The 15788-nt window shown below is 42.1% G+C and overlaps 1 protein-coding gene across 3 annotated transcripts in view; it reads right to left on the bottom strand.

Annotated features, from left to right (window-relative positions):
- The window catches only part of LOC138737030 (uncharacterized), a 28613-nt gene extending 21481 nt beyond the window's left edge, over window positions 1-7132 (bottom strand). Inside the window, exons 1-2 of one of the 3 annotated variants that reach the window (XM_069887427.1) lie at window positions 6944-7022; window positions 5547-5727 (exon numbers count right to left, since the gene is read on the bottom strand). In XM_069887427.1, coding sequence (XP_069743528.1) covers window positions 5547-5671 — 125 coding nt within the window. In that variant the 5' untranslated portion in view covers window positions 5672-5727; window positions 6944-7022. Of the gene's footprint in view, window positions 1-5546; window positions 5728-5825; window positions 5985-6943 lie in introns of those variants that run through there. The other 2 variants (XM_069887429.1, XM_069887426.1) reach the window with 2 other exon arrangements.
- Between the last annotated feature and the right edge of the window lie 8656 nt (window positions 7133-15788).

The raw sequence follows: 15788 nt of genomic DNA, 5'->3' as shown, positions 1-15788 counted from the left end.
TTTGCTTCTCTTTCTCCAATCTCATAGCATTGAATCATCTGGAGAAAAGTCCCACCATGAAACAATTCTGTGCATATTATATAGCAAAATTAGAATCTAGAATATTGAGCTGACATATAGCTAAGTTTGCATGGACTGGTCAGATTGAAGTTTACCTGCAGGGAAGAACTGGAAGACATTTAAAGTAATTGTAAAATTATGAGCAAATGTCCAGTCCAAATTAGCATTAAACATTGCATCAGGAAAGCACTCCATCTGTCGCTCACTAAGTTGGTAAAAAATAGATCAGGTTAAAAGAAACTTTCAACATTGGTAATAATAGCAAGATTGCTGACTGGGACTATTTTATAAAGCAACAATGAAAAAGGCAATTAAGCAGAAGGTTGTAAATCAATAAGATTTTTTTAAAACATACAATAAAGTACAACTCCGATTATCTCAAATCGGATTCTCTGAAATCCTCATTTATCCAAATCTTTTTCGGAACTGAAATGACCTCACTGGTTGAAAATTCACTTGATATGAAATTAGAACGATGATTCTCCTCATTTCAGGCAACTCCCTCCCCTCTCTCTTTGTGCTTCTTCTTTACCTCCCCCTATTGACTTTTGTGTCCAATTCTCCCTCTCAAACTGCGTCCCAGATGCAAGTGGTCGGATGAATCCCTTGTCCCAGCATCATCAAAGAGAGCGGCCTCCTGTAAAAGAGTGGGACCTCGAGCTCAGTAGCATCCCCCTCCCCCCCCCACCCCCACCTCAGCACATCAGAGCTCTTGATGCTGACTCCAAACCTCCCACTCGGCCTACCCTAGGCCTAGGGAGGATTCGGAGTCAGGACTCCGGCGCAGCCGAGCTTTAGTGAGCGTGGAGACAGGAGCCTGCCGACTCACCAATGAGTGTTCCATTCCACCAGCCTGGGAGGCCTCCCCGGGGATCGGGTGCAACGGTGGGACATGTTGAGGATCAGCGGCGGTGTCGCGGCCAGCATTTTTTTTGGTGAGAATCAATCATCATTTTAATGCTTAAAAAGCCTTCCCTTGTTGTTTAAACATTGACACAAGCTACTGGGCAATATTTTTTTAAATTATCAGTTATCCGAAAAAAAAAATGTTTATCTGACAAAGGCCCGGTCCCGGCCATTTTGGGTAATTGGAGTTGTACTGTATTATATAGTTATGTAGGAAGGAAGAGAACTGGGATTCACTGGTAGTGTGTTGTCCTGGTGGCTGGCCCCGCCCCCATCTGCCCACATTTAACCCTGGTTTCCTGCCTAAACCCAGAACCCTCTGAAGACGACTGTGAGATCCTACCCTCAGTTATAAGCTAATAAAAGCTTTGTTCTCCCTCCAGTCGTGAGAGCATTTATTCGTGCCACAATGTAACAATAGGATCAGAATTATAATGGGGAGTGAAAAAAATATCTGAGGCATTAAACAAATTCTATTTGTAAGTACAAATACAATTTGCACTTCAGAAGAAATAATAAAGGTGGCTGCAATACAGAGGAAACAAAGATCACTCCTTAAAATCAAAATTTTATCAGAGTCGATATGGTTTCAAGAAAGTTACTGGAGGATGCGAGGAAAGAAAGCACCTGGAAGAAATCCACACAGACATGCTCCTTACAGACAGCCCCAGATGTTAACCCAGGTCGCTAGCGCTGTAATAACACTGCGCTAACCACTACACAAACCATGCTGCCCCTGTAAAGATATTTCTCCTGACTGGAGATGTTAAAACAAGAGAGGATTAAAAAAAAATTGGCTATTGATAAGTTGAGGAGAAATACTGTCAGCACTTTATAAGTCTTTCGAATTTGATATCTGAGGGATATGGTTGCTGAGCTGTTACCTACATTCATGGTTAGATCAGACACACAAGAGGATGTGGATGCTGCAGTCTGAAGCAAAAAACATGTCTCATGCTGGTTCGATCAACGCAGCGCCAGTATAAATCTTAAATATTTTAAATGTGTTGAACTTCTATTCAAAATGTTGTCAATTCCTTTAACCCCCACCGTTATTGCACAACCTATTGAGTTCCTCCATCAGTTTTGTTCAGGGTTAGTTAAATAAATTTTTGGACACCGAGGATCTATTGGGAGAGTAGCTGAATCAGTTAACCATCTTCTTACTGAATAGTAGAGAAGGCTCAAGAGGCTACATAGCCTATTTCTGATCACATTTTCTTTTACAATTTCTACTTATTTATATTCTGTAATTCCTATACCTAAGCAGATACTGATAGACACGTAAACCCTGCAGATTCATGCCAGATGAAATTTAATTAACGAGAAGCATCAAGTGTTAATCTGGATGAATGAGGAAAGGCAAAATAATCGAAAGGTACCATTTTACAACTATAGTAACATAGAGGGTTTAGGTACACAGATCTTTCAAAGAGAAACAGCACGAAAAACAGATTCTTCATTTCACCACATCAATACCAAATATCAACTACCCATTTATACAATTCCAATTTCTCAGCACTTGGTCCATAGCCTTCTTTACCTTGGCACACACACACACACACACACACACACACACACAAAGTCAGATGAAGTGCAGTCACTAACAAGCTGGTGCACAGCCAACAACCTGTATCTGAAAAAAACAAGAGATGGTTGTTGACTTCAAGAGGGCCTGGGGGGAACCATTGACAGCTCCACCGTTGAGGTTGTTAAGAGTATCTATTTCCTTGGAGTGCACCTGGCAGAGAACCTCACATGGTCCCTTAACACAAGCTTCATAGCCAAGAAAGCCCAGGAGTGCCTCTACTTCCTGCAAAGGCTGAGGAAAGTTCATCTCCCACCCTCCATCCTCACCACATTCTACAGAGGATGTATCGAGAGCGTCCTGTGCCACTGCGTCGCCATCTGGTTTGGAAGCTGCAGAGCTGCACAAGCCTCTGCAGAGGATAATGAAATCAGTGGAAAAGATCATTGGGGACTCTCTTCCTACCATGAAGGACATTTACAACACTCGATGCAAGCGAAAGGCGATAAACATCGTGAAGGACTCCACACACCCCTCAAGTAAACTGTTCTCCTACCATCTGGTAGGAGGTACTGCAGCACTCAGGCCTGTACATCCAGATTGGGCAAAAGCTTTTACTCCCAAGCCATTAGACTCCTAAACTCCCAGAACATTTGGGGATTAGGAAACATGGAACAATACTGTATTATAGCTGCACGCTACTTGAAAGATGTCACACACACACAGTGTAGTCAGGTTAAGCTTTGAGTTTTATTAGGGCTCAGGCCCGACATTTATACTTGCACTGCTCCTGCCATGGCCCCCTTGGCTGATGTCGCCACATTCATAACAAAAATGGTTTTCCCACGTGCAGGTATTTTCCTGCATAACAATTCCCTTCTTCCCCGCACTCTCTCCCTGTCTGTTGGCTGTGCAGCAAGGCCAGTGCCATTTTGGGGTCACTGGCCTTTAAGCTGCCCTTCCCGTTCACCCGCCGGTTGGCTTGTTAGGGCCAGTGCTGCTGTGCGGGCTGCTGGCTTTTGGTTGTGCTCACCGCCCGGAGCGCTGGTTCGATCAACACAGCGCCAGTATAAATCTTAAATATTTTAAATGTGTTGAACTTCTATTCTAACTTGTATTAATGTAAAAATGCTCCGTGGTCCTGGAGAAATGCTATCTCATCTTTACCACGCAAGCATGGTATGGACAACAAAAGTGACTTCAGACACACACACTCAAAGCACCCTCCAATTTAGAGCTCCTCTCCAGACTGGCTATCCCTTATCCTAAGCCTAAGCCCACAAGTTTTAGACACCTCTGCTATGATTAAAATACATTTTAATCTATCTACATGTCTAATGATTTTGCATGACATATTCACTCCAAGGAAAATAAAACCAGTCTCTACTCAAAACTGAATTGCTCCTTTCCTGGCAACATCTTCTTCGCATCCTCACCACTGCAAACTCAGTACTCCAGCTGTGGCCTGACCAACATTTTATAACGTATTATAATCTCTCTGTTCTTGTGTTCTACACCCTGGCTAATTAAAGCAAATTTACCATTGGCCTACTTCATTACTCTGTCTACCTGGGTCGTCACCTCCAAGTGCATCAAGGGAGTTCTGTTCTTCAATCCTCCCCAGATCTGTTCCAGCCTTTTTAGTTTCCCAGAGAGATTTTTTTTTAAACATAGAACAGATCACAAAAATTAAGTTTTGAAAACGTTTGCAAATGATTGTTTAGGCCTCTCCAGTGAATTGGATTTCACTGTGTGTGTGTTGTTCAGATGGCTGGCTCCTCCCTTGACTCCACACTCACCTACCCCAATATAAACCCTGGTTTTCCCACCTTAGATTCACCTGAGGACTATTGTATCTACCGGCCATTAAAAGCATGTTTGTGTTCCTCTTAAATCTCTGAGCGCAATCAGTTGCGTTACAGCCTCATCAACAGTTTTGACCCAGGATTTGCTCACCTCTCTTCAAGCTTGCAAGATTGACAAATGGGATTTTCCCCAATATATTTAGGTGTTCATCCCCTAGACTTTCTACCGCACTTGCAAATAAGTTAAGCCACAGCTATGCTCTAAAAATAGTTATTGACATAGAGTGGAAAAAAAACAGGAAGTAAATAAACACAATCTGCTGGGTGAACTCAGCAGGCCGCACATCATCGGTGGGATAAAAAATAATTGACGTTACAGACCCTTCATCAAGACTGGAAATGCAGAGGGAGAGGCCAGTGTAAAGAGGACAAGGAGGGAGGAAGACAGGGATCCATGCGAGATTGATGGACCAGGGAGAGGCCAATATGACGAGCACGGAAATACATGTAATATTTAAATGATGTAGAAAGGCCAAATTAATTTTGGGAAATTTGGTGGGATGAAGGGAGAGAGAAATGCAAAACACAGAAAAGAAACAAATATTTTTTTCAAAACTACATTTTTTTTGTGCATTGGGAAGGCTTTACCCCCATTAAAATTTTAGGACCAGCAAGTTATTTGAGATTGAAGATCACTTATTACCTCATTTAAACAGTCCTAAATAGACTGGCCAGTAATATTTATTGCTGGTTTTATTGCGGAACTACTGCCCCCATAGAAAAAAGAATTGCTTCATGCTCTTGAAATTAAATGATATGATATAATAAGCAAGTATTGGAGGCCTGTGGAATGAAATTAATTGGGTCATCTGGGTGAGTACATGGTTGTACAGCATGAGAGCGGCAGCGAGTGTGGATGGTCGTACTAATTTACTTGCTGTCAATTATCTATTTAGTATCAATATACTATTTGGAAGGGCAAGTCACTGATGACCAGACTATATCAAGAACATGTGTCAATTGCTTTATCAGTTAATAGCAATAGGTATCAACAGAAAACACACTGAAGACTTTGGAAAACTTAACAGCAGTGCATTCTGAAATCATAGCGGGGACTGCCTTGACATTGAGCTAAGTCTGATTTCGAACTCTGATGTTGACACCTGCCATGCAAATTTTTATACACCAATGACATGCTGCTTAAAAACATCAACAAACATTCAAAAATATAGTACAATATAGAATACCTTCTTGACGCTTGGATCCGCTGAGTAGAATCATTACCAAACCATCGAGTTAAAATATACTGTGCAGGAAGTGCAGATATTAATAAACCAATCTGCAAAGCAGCAGCTCCTGTGAATCGAGGCATTTGTTAGCACAGTTGGCTAACCTTTCCTCACAGTATGGAAAACGAAGAAAATCACTCTTTCAAAAGAAAAATGATATTAAATATCAGAAAGAATTTCTTAAATACAGTATTCCCATTTTAAATTTGATAATAAAAAATCCACTATTTTAATCACCAAATATAGACTCTCTTTAAGTTTCTATATCACATTTGGCATTCATTTTTGTGGTGCACTGTTAGCCAGAATCAGACACACAAAGATAAAGACCGTACAACAGGCGTTAATCCACAAAGACTTCCACAGAGCCGGGCTGGCTGTGGCTACAGCAACTCTGAGTGAGGCCTCAGGAGGCTGGCACAAGCTTAGATCCCGGAGGGTGATTGACACCCAACCGGGTGGGGCTTGATCCATTCAGGCCGACTGATTGACAGCCGGCCAAGTGCCCTGTCCCCTTACACTCCTGCAGGTCCAGAGGTTGCTCCCTGCAGTAGGCTGGTGGTGTACCACCACAATTTTATTTGCATATCTTATTATATTGAAACCTCTTTAAGGGTGACGATCCTTTGAATGTGCAGCTTGGGAGAGGACAAGGCAGTTGTGGGATGGAGACATTGAAAGCAACGTGCAAGGTATAGAATGGTCTGTTGATGTCTAGCTAGTGAGAGCGGATCTTTTCTCCCATCATGTTGAAAAGTGTCATCTTTTCGAAGTTCGGAGAATTGAAAAGTCAGTCTTTCTAAAATAACGATTACATAATCTCATGCTGAAAGTTAACGAAAACTGGCGAAGAAAGCAAGGTCGTTCCCAGGTTCCAATCGCCATGCAATAGACGCTCGTTTCCCAAGTTTGATTCTTTTATTCAGCGTGGACCAAATAATCAGAACATCCCACTTTTGATCAATCGGTTGAGAAAAAAACTTCCCAGATGCTCAGCGCAACCCACGCGAGCAAAGGCGACCCCCCACCCCCCCTCCCACCCACCGAAACATGTCCTGCTGAGTCACAATAATGAGGAACTGGGGGAGCAAAGCAAAGAGCGGGACACAAATAGGGACAACACACAAACTGAAAGGCGAGTTCGAAAGCAGAGCCACACTTTTCAGCCGAATCACAGGCCAGCGATTAAAGGGGAGATCAACCGTGTGGTTGCATTTTGGTTTCAAGAAGTCTCGTAAAATCATTTCATCAAACTTTTCACTGGAAACTAAACCTAAAGTCACCTGCCGTCATTGACACTAGGAGTGGAGACCTAAAGCAGAGAAGATATTGTAAAGGATGTGGACCCAACTTACCACTGCAGGATGGCAATGTTGGAAAGGCAGTGCAGCCTCAATGACACTGTTGCATTCTCCCTCTCTCTCTCTCTCTCGGCCCGCCAATCACATCTCTTCCGCAGAACCTGAACAGGAACTGAGAATTCACCATCCACGCGGACGAGCCTTTGCATTGCCATGCGCGCCCCTGCGACTTGCACTCAACGCCACCCCTCCCAAAGCGCCACGTTTCCGCAAGCTGGAGCGGGACCCTGACCTGTGTCTGTGCGTGTGACCCAATGGTGTCGCCCCACGGCCGGTCCGATCGCGCGGCAGCCACGTCACACACGCAGCTCTCCGATCCGCGCGGAGCCCCTGGTCGGCGGCAGTCGGGCGGAGCCGCCACTCTCGCTCGCATGTGCCGGTGCAGAATTGCATGGCCTTTCGGCTGTTGGGGGGGGGGGGGGGGGGGAAATCACTTCATTGGACAAACTATGAGGCAGGAGTTCAGAGGCGCAATAAATTGCATTCTCTGTGCCCAACAAGAGTCACTCCAAATAGCAGTTATTCGTCAATAACCAGCGGAGTCGCTTCATTCTCCACAATTATCCATTAAACTTTTCATGTCCTTTAACTTTCTATTCACTTGTCATTCATTGGGATTTAGCCAAAATCCAATGTCATATCAAAGCGTGGGTTATTCAACAGTTGGCCAAGACGAAACTTACATTTTCAGATCAATGATTCATCACAACTGTATATTGGGAGAAAGAAATATGAAGCTATTATTTATGCTACAGTTGCAGGAGAGCCAGGCCGAATCAAGGGAATATCCATGATGAAAGGCCAAAGCTTGTCCGGGTGGCACGGTTGATTTCAGTGCAAAGAAAAGGAATTGAGGGAGAGAGCACAGAACAGGTCCTGAGGCCCAACGGGTTCACACCAGCAAAGGTGACAATCTGCGCTTGTCCCATTTGCCCGCATTGGGTCCCTCTTATCCATCTATTTATTTCAATGCCTTTTGAATGACAAAAATGTGCCCGCTCGCTTCAATTGAATGCGAGCTAACCACTGCTGATCTGACTGAGTACACATAAAAACAGGATGATGAGCAAAGTCAGCGAGAGAAAACAATGCGAGCTAAAGAACACAGCAGCTGTTGGAAATCTGAAGTAAAGAAAACTGGAAATACTGAGCACATCCAGCAACTGTGGAAAGAAAAAACAAATAATGAGACTTGTGTCTGAAATGACTTCCTTTCTCCTCCACAGTGGTTCCCCTCTACTATTTTAGGGCCCACGTCGACACTCAAAGATGTGGTTGCTCTTTTTCTTCTTTCTTTGGCTTGGCTTCGCAGACGAAGATTTATGGAGGGGGTAAAAGTCCACGTCAGCTGCAGGCTCGTTTGTGGCTGACAAGTCCGATGCGGGACAGGCAGACACGGTTGCAGCGGCTGCAAGGGAAAATTGGTTGGTTGGGGTTGGGTGTAGGGTTTTTCCTCCTTTGCCTTTTGTCAGTGAGGTGGGCTCTGCGGTCTTCTTCAAAGGAGGTTGCTGCCCGCCAAACTGTGAGGCGCCAAGATGCACGGTTTGAGGCGATATCAGCCCACTGGCGGTGGTCAATGTGGCAGGCACCAAGAGATTTCTTTAGGCAGTCCTTGTACCTTTTCTTTGGTGCACCTCAGTCACGGTGGCCAGTGGAGAGCTCGCCATATAGCACGATCTTGGGAAGGCGATGGTCCTCCATTCTGGAGATGTGACCCAATGTGGAGATTTACAAGGATCCCACCTGGATTGGAGAGCACAACTTACTTAGGTTGATAGGTTGAGTGAACTTGGACTTTTCTCCTTGGAACAACAGAGGTTGAGTGGTGATCTGACAGAGGTGTACAGGATCAGAATCAGAATTTATTGACATGAACAAGTCATCACAGGGCAGCAGCAGCATCACAGGGCAAACATACATATTATATTCATATTAATAATGATGAGAGGCATTGATCATGTGGATGCCAGAGGCTTTTTTCCCAGGGCTGAAATGGATAACATGAGGGGGCATTATTTTGAAGGCCCTTGGGAGTTTGGGAGTGGGGGAAGTGTAGGAGGTCATTTTTCTAACATGGAATGTTAGTGCATGGAATGTGCTGCCGGCAACAGCGTTAGAGGAAGGTACAATAGGATCTTTTAAGAGATTATTAGATGGCTACATGGAACTGAGAAAAATGGAGGGCTATGCAGCAGGTAAATTCTAGACAGAGTCGATAATTAGGTTAGCACAACACTGTGGGCTGAATGGCCTGTACTGTACATTTCTATGTTCAATAGTTGACTGTTCTCTCAATCATTTACACACCTGCTCTCATCTTCTCTCCTTCTAACCAATTTCTTCTTATTTGATTGCATCAACTCCATATTCAATTGGTCATTAAAATTTCAGGTACCAAATTCCACAACCAAAAGTATCTTCCCTGTCTTGACACTTGCAGCATTCGAACGGGACCATTCTCTCCATGACTCTATTCATTCTTCGATCTTCACGAACCACTTTCTTTTTTCAATGCAACATGTGCCCCAATACAACATTAGTTTCCACAATCCAGGGATCCAAACAATTCTTTCAAATAAAGCAACAATTTACATAGATTTTGATTACTTTTGTGTATTGTACTTAATGTTCACTTCATGGTCCATTCCACAGTGAGGAAACAACACACAAATTAGGTTTTAAAGTTGGTGAAAGGTTACAAACCAAAATTCTTAATGCTGCTCCTTTCCAGACATTGCCCTTCATGCTCCGAGCAACTTTACTACTTCTTTTCATCAACACCACTTTTTTTTTTGTTTTAACAATCTTCCAGTAACATCCAATATATTTATTGCAGATGGAAATCCTCTTGAATGCCATTTAATATTCAACTGGTTGCTAATGGCCGAATTTATTTTGCACATTTAAATCTGTGCAGAGGATGCGGTAGTTAGACTTCTCATCAAAGTATCAAAATGTTCTTTAATTGTTACAACTAGGTGGATGCTCCGGTTTTTCCAATAATCCTTTTGCGAAGTTAATTGAGTCACATAAAAGGTCAGCATTTCAAAGATCAGATTCATGGTCAGAGTACATACATCACATACAATCCTGAGATTCTTTTATTCTTCGGACGCAGCAGAATTTCACCTTATCAGTAAATGTAAACTGTACTCAAGAAAAAGGATACCTATATGGAGAGAAATGTAAACAGACTGTGCAAATGCAGAAAAAATAAATATTCAGTAATAAGTAGGGTGAAAAGTCAGAGTCCTTAATATCTGAGCTTGTTGTTGAAGAGTCTGATGATAGAGGGCTAGTACCCATACCTCTTTCCTGATAACAGCAGTGAGAATAGAGTATGTCTTGGGTTGTGTGGATCCTCGATGATTGCTGCTGCTCTCTGACGGTGGGGAGACTTTTGCCTGTCTTGTACTGGGCTTTGTTCACTACCTTTTGCAGGCCTTTCTGCTCAGAGGAATTTGCACCCCCATATAGGCTGTGATGCGCACTTTCCAGTAATTATCTGTAGAAGTTTGCCAAGGTTTCTTTGAGGAAGTAGAGGTGCTGACGTGCTTTCTTCATGATGCCATGAGTGTGCTTGATCCAGGAAAGACTCTCCATGATAGAGACTCCCAGAAATTTAATGATTACGCTCAATGACTGCTCGATCAAACACCTCTGGTTTTCCCCTCCTAAAATCCACAATCAGCTCCTTGGGTTAAGTGACATTGAATGAGACGATTTTTGTTAGTACACTGTTCAGCCAAGTTTTCAATCTCCCTCTTGCTTGCTGACTCACCGCTCCTTTTTGTACAGCCCACAACTGTGGTATAATTAGCATATTTGTAAATAACAATGTTGTCATACCGATCCACACAGTCATAGGTGTAAATCGAATAGAGCAGGGGGCTAAGTACGCAGTCCTATGGTGCTCCACAGCTGATGGAGATTTTGGAAATATTCTCGCCAATCAGCATTGATTGAGATCTGGAAGTAAGGAAATCCAGGATCCAATTACATAGTGGGATATTTAGGTCCAGGTCTTGGAGTTTGCTGATTAGTTTTGATGGGATGAGCATCCTGATGCATGCATATTTGTTGACCATGTGCTCCAGGGTTTTGTGTTGAGCCAGTGAGATGGCATCTGTTGTAGACTTTTTACTGTGGTAGACAAATTGGAATGGATCCATGTCACCGCTCAAATAGGAGCTGATGTGCTTCAGCACCAGCCTCTCCAAACACTTCATCACTGTGGATGTGGAACTGGTCAGTAGTCATTTAAGCAGGTTACCACACTCTTAGGCTTCAGTACAATGGAGGCCAGTTTGAAACAGGTGGACTCTGGAATAGAGCAAGAAATATCAACTCTTAAAGCAATTGCACTGAAGCAATCCTTAAAAAGGATTCCAAATCAGGAAACACAAAACTAAAAGTATTATTTAAATAATATACAATGCCTTAAAAAAAAAAGTGAAATATAGACAGGGTTAAGGGAAAGTGTCAATTCAAATTTTCTTAAGGGAATTTCAGTGTAAGATTAGCCATGCAATCATTATTAATTATCCCATGCAACTATCTTTAGCGATGAATTATTAAGCAATACAGCAAATTCCACAGTCTAACATGGAAATTGGTAATTGTGAAGACAGCAGTTGTGCATCCACCAATGGGCATCTCCAACAGGAACTTCTGGATTTTCCTTTTTAATAATATTAAGTCTGACAAACTCACTGATACAATGACAAGTGGGAACCAGAGTGATAGGGCAGATGATATACCAGTCGATGCCATGTGTGGTTGATTGTGAGGAAAGAGAGGCAGTCGCTTTGGCAAAATTGCAGGCATAAGGAAATTAATTTTAGTTGCAGTAAGAGGGAGACAGAATTGAAAAGGGGAATGAATGCAGGATTGAAGGTCTTGTATTTAAATTCACAGAGTATAAGGAATCAGGTAGTTAATCTGGTAGTGGAATCAGAAATGAGCAAATATAACATTGTGGGCATCATGGCTCAAAGAAAATCATAGATGGGAGTGAAACAACCAAGGATATACAGTGCATCAAAAGACAAGTAAATAGGCAGTTATTGGGGGGAGGGTGGATCTATTGGTAAAAATTAGAATGAAATCCTTGGAAAGAGGTGACATAGGATTAAAAGATGATTAATCCCTGTGAGGTTCTCAAGACAACAAATTTATAACATGCCTGGAGCATGGCTTTTTTGAGGAAAGGCAATTGTAGATTGGATTTTGTGTAATGAACTAGGTTTGATAAGGGAGCTGAAGGTAAGTAAACCCCCAGGAGACTGGGATCAGAATATGATAGAATTCACCCTGCAGTTTGAGAGGAAGGTATTAAAATCAGATACATCAGAATCAAGATAGAGTAAAAGGGACTACAGAGGTTGTGCAAGGGTTAAAATGCAAGTTTCAAGCAGATTTCTGTGTGAAGATGGAGGGACTTGGAATGGTCCAAAAACTTTTATTGGCCATTTTAAGCATCGTTTAATCATCATTTTAGTACTGTATGATATTTTGAACAGCTTTTAATAATGTAGTAACTGATATAAGATTTAATAAACTATGGAAAACTCAACTTTATTACGGATTTGTTTGAACGAGTCATAAACAACAACGACATTCTAATCTCTCCAGGCAAATATAAAGGAAGATAGTCACAACAGGTATGTAAAAGGAGCTGGCCAAAGTTGATTGGATGATGACACCAGCAGGAATGGTGGTAGAGCAGCAGTAGCTGGAGTTTTTAAGCTCAACTCGGAAGGCACAGGACAAATTCAACCCAAGGATGAAAAAATGTTTTAGAGGGAGGAAGCAACTGTGGATGATAAGGGAAGTCAAACATCAAAGCAAAAGAGAGACCATAAAATATAGCAGTGGGAAGTGAAAAGATTGGGATGCTTTTAAAAACCAACTTAAAGCAACGTGGAAAGATGAAATACACGCATAAGCTAGCCAGTGACATGAAAGAGGATGTGAAAAGTTTTTACAATCTATATAACCATTACAGTACCGAAACAGGCCATCTTGGCCCTTCTAGACCATACCAATTTAAGTGATCTCCTCCAGTCCAATTTACCTGCTCCTTGCCTCCAATTCCTCACATCCATACACTTACCCAACCTTTTCTTAAATGACAAAATTAACCTTCCTGCATCCACCTCTTCGAAAGGTCATTCCACTCAGCCACCACCCTCTGACTAAAGAAGCTCTCTCTCTCATGTTATTTCTAAACTTTGCCCCCTAACCCTCAACTTATGACCCTTCATTCCAACCTCACCTACCCTCAAGATAGATGTAGACATTGATGTCTGGAAAATGACACTGGGGGAGAGCAATTGGGGACAAAGAGATGGCAAGCTCAGCAAGTATTTTTAAATTTGCCAATGTAGCACAGTAACAGCCCCTTCTGGCCCAGGAGCCCATGCTGCCCAAATATCTCAATTAACCTACAACCAGAACCACTCACACAGACATGGGGAGAATGTACAAACACCTTACAGACAGCACCAAATTTGAACCCGAGTTACTGGCACTGTAAAAGCATTGCACCAACCACTAAACTAACCGTGCTACCCAAACTGTGGAAAACCAATGCAAAATACTTAAGAGTTTGATAGTGTCCAGGGGCAGAAATGTATGCCATTGCCATTACGAAAGAGAAGGCACTGGGGAAGATGAAAGTTCTGAAGGTGGATAACCACCTGGATGAGATGGACTGCATGCCAGAGTTCTTAAAGAGGTTTCTGAGGAAATTGTGGAGGCATTAGTATATCAAGAATCACTGGATTCTGGCATGGTTCTGGAGGACTGGAAAATTACAAATGTCAATCATCTCATCATCTCTTTAAGAAGAGAGGAAGGCAAGACAGGAAATTCTAGGCTGGTTAGCCTGACTACAATGGATGGTGTATGTTTGAATCTATTAAGGATGAGGTTTCAGGATCCTTGGCGGCGCAAAGTAAAATAGGCCAAACTCAGGATGGTTTCCTCAAGCGGAATAAAACCTTTCAGAATTCTTTGAGGAAATAATAGGAAGGGCAGACAAAGGAGGGTCAGTGGATGTTATTTACTTGGATTTTCAAAAGCCTTTGGCAAGGTTCTTTGCATCAGACTGAGAAGTAAGAGCCGATGGAATGATAGAGAAGGAATAAGCATGGATAGAAGATTGGCTGCCTGGGAGGTGGGGGTGAAAGAAAGGGCCCTATCTGGATGGCTACTGGTGACTAATGGTATTCCGCAAGGCTCGGGGATGGAACTGCTTCTTTTCATGTTATATGTCAATGATTTGGGTGACAGAATTGATCACTTTGTGGCCTAGTTTGCAGATAATATAAAGATGGAAGGAGCAGCAGTGTTGAGGAACCACTACAGAAGGACTTAAGACAGGTTAAGAGATCGAGGAAGGAAATGGTGGATGGAAGACAGTGGAGAGAACGGTATGGTCTCAAGTATGCACTTGGGTGGAAGAAATAAAGATATAGGCTGCTTTCTGAACAGGCAATGAGTCCCAAAATTGGAAGTGCAGAGGGACTTGGGAGTCCTTGTGCAAAATTCCTTAAGGTTAAGTTGCATGAAGAGTTGGTTGTAAAAAAGGCAAACATAATACTTATTTCAAGGGGGATAGAATATAAAAGCAGGGATGTAACATTGAGACTTTTATAAGGCATTGGTCAGTCTGCAGAATTGGAGTATTGAGAGCAGTTTTGTGCTTCTTGTCTAAAGAAGGGTGTATTGGCATGAGAGTGCCCAGAGAAAGTTCACAAGAGTAACCCATAAAATGGAAAGGCTATTATACAAGAAGCATTTGAAGGCTCTGGGTTTGTTCTCACTGTTGTTTAAAAGAATGATGGGGGATTTAATTGGGTACTGAAAGGCCTAGAAATGGGCTGTTTTCAATGGTGGCAGAAACTAAGACCAGAGGGTAGTTTCACAACTGAGATGGAGGAATTTCTTTACCTAGAGGTGATGAATCTGTGGAATTCATTGCTGCAGATGGCTGTGGAGGACAAGTCATTGTGTATACTTAAGATAGAGGTTAATAGATTCTTTGTTAGGAAGTCACTCAAGGGTTACAGCATCAGACAGCATCTATGGCAGAAGAATGGGTTTGGAAAAGATAGTAAAGCAGCCACAATGGAATGACCAACACGATGGGCCGAATGGCCTAATTCCACTCCTGTGCCTAGAGGCTTTGATAAACGCAAGCTTCTAATCTCTGCACCATAAAAATAAACTGAAATCTGCAGATGTAGCAATATTCATTCCAGAAGACTTGATTTCATACCCTAAAGTGAAGAAAAAAAATATGCAACTCAGATTTGGAAGTGTTCTTATCTTCAGTTTGCAAACATAACACAAAATTATCTTTATTAATTACTTCATTGAAATGCAAAGACTGATATTTTATGAATAGCTCCATGCACTACTAATGCTGAATAATTGTGTTCAATGAAGCTACTAAAACATGCAGATTATAAGAAACAAAAATAATTAATCTTCCAGTTTGGAAAGTAAAAACAAGTTTTTGCAAAATACAAATACTGTAAAACTGAAATAAATCAGAAGATACAAAAATAGTGCAGAACTCCATAAAACACATCCAAAACTCCATAAAACACATCCAACAGAAAAAAAAGTTAGACAATCTTCTTCCAAACCATCTGAAGCAATGAACAAATCATGAAAAACTGGAGGGACTCAGCAAATCAGGCAACATCCATGGAGAGAAATGGTCAGTCAACATTTTGATTTGGCCCCCTCAATCATCTATAGGCTTGGATCTTCTAGCATACACAAGGTAGTTTCCTCCATGATGCCACTTGCCTACAAAGGCATGTTG

The sequence above is a fragment of the Narcine bancroftii genome, chromosome 6 (assembly GCF_036971445.1).
Source record: "Narcine bancroftii isolate sNarBan1 chromosome 6, sNarBan1.hap1, whole genome shotgun sequence".
NCBI classification, from domain to species: domain Eukaryota; kingdom Metazoa; phylum Chordata; class Chondrichthyes; order Torpediniformes; family Narcinidae; genus Narcine; species Narcine bancroftii.
Note: the sequence above shows the minus strand (reverse complement) of the source record. Positions and strands in the feature narration are given on the sequence as shown.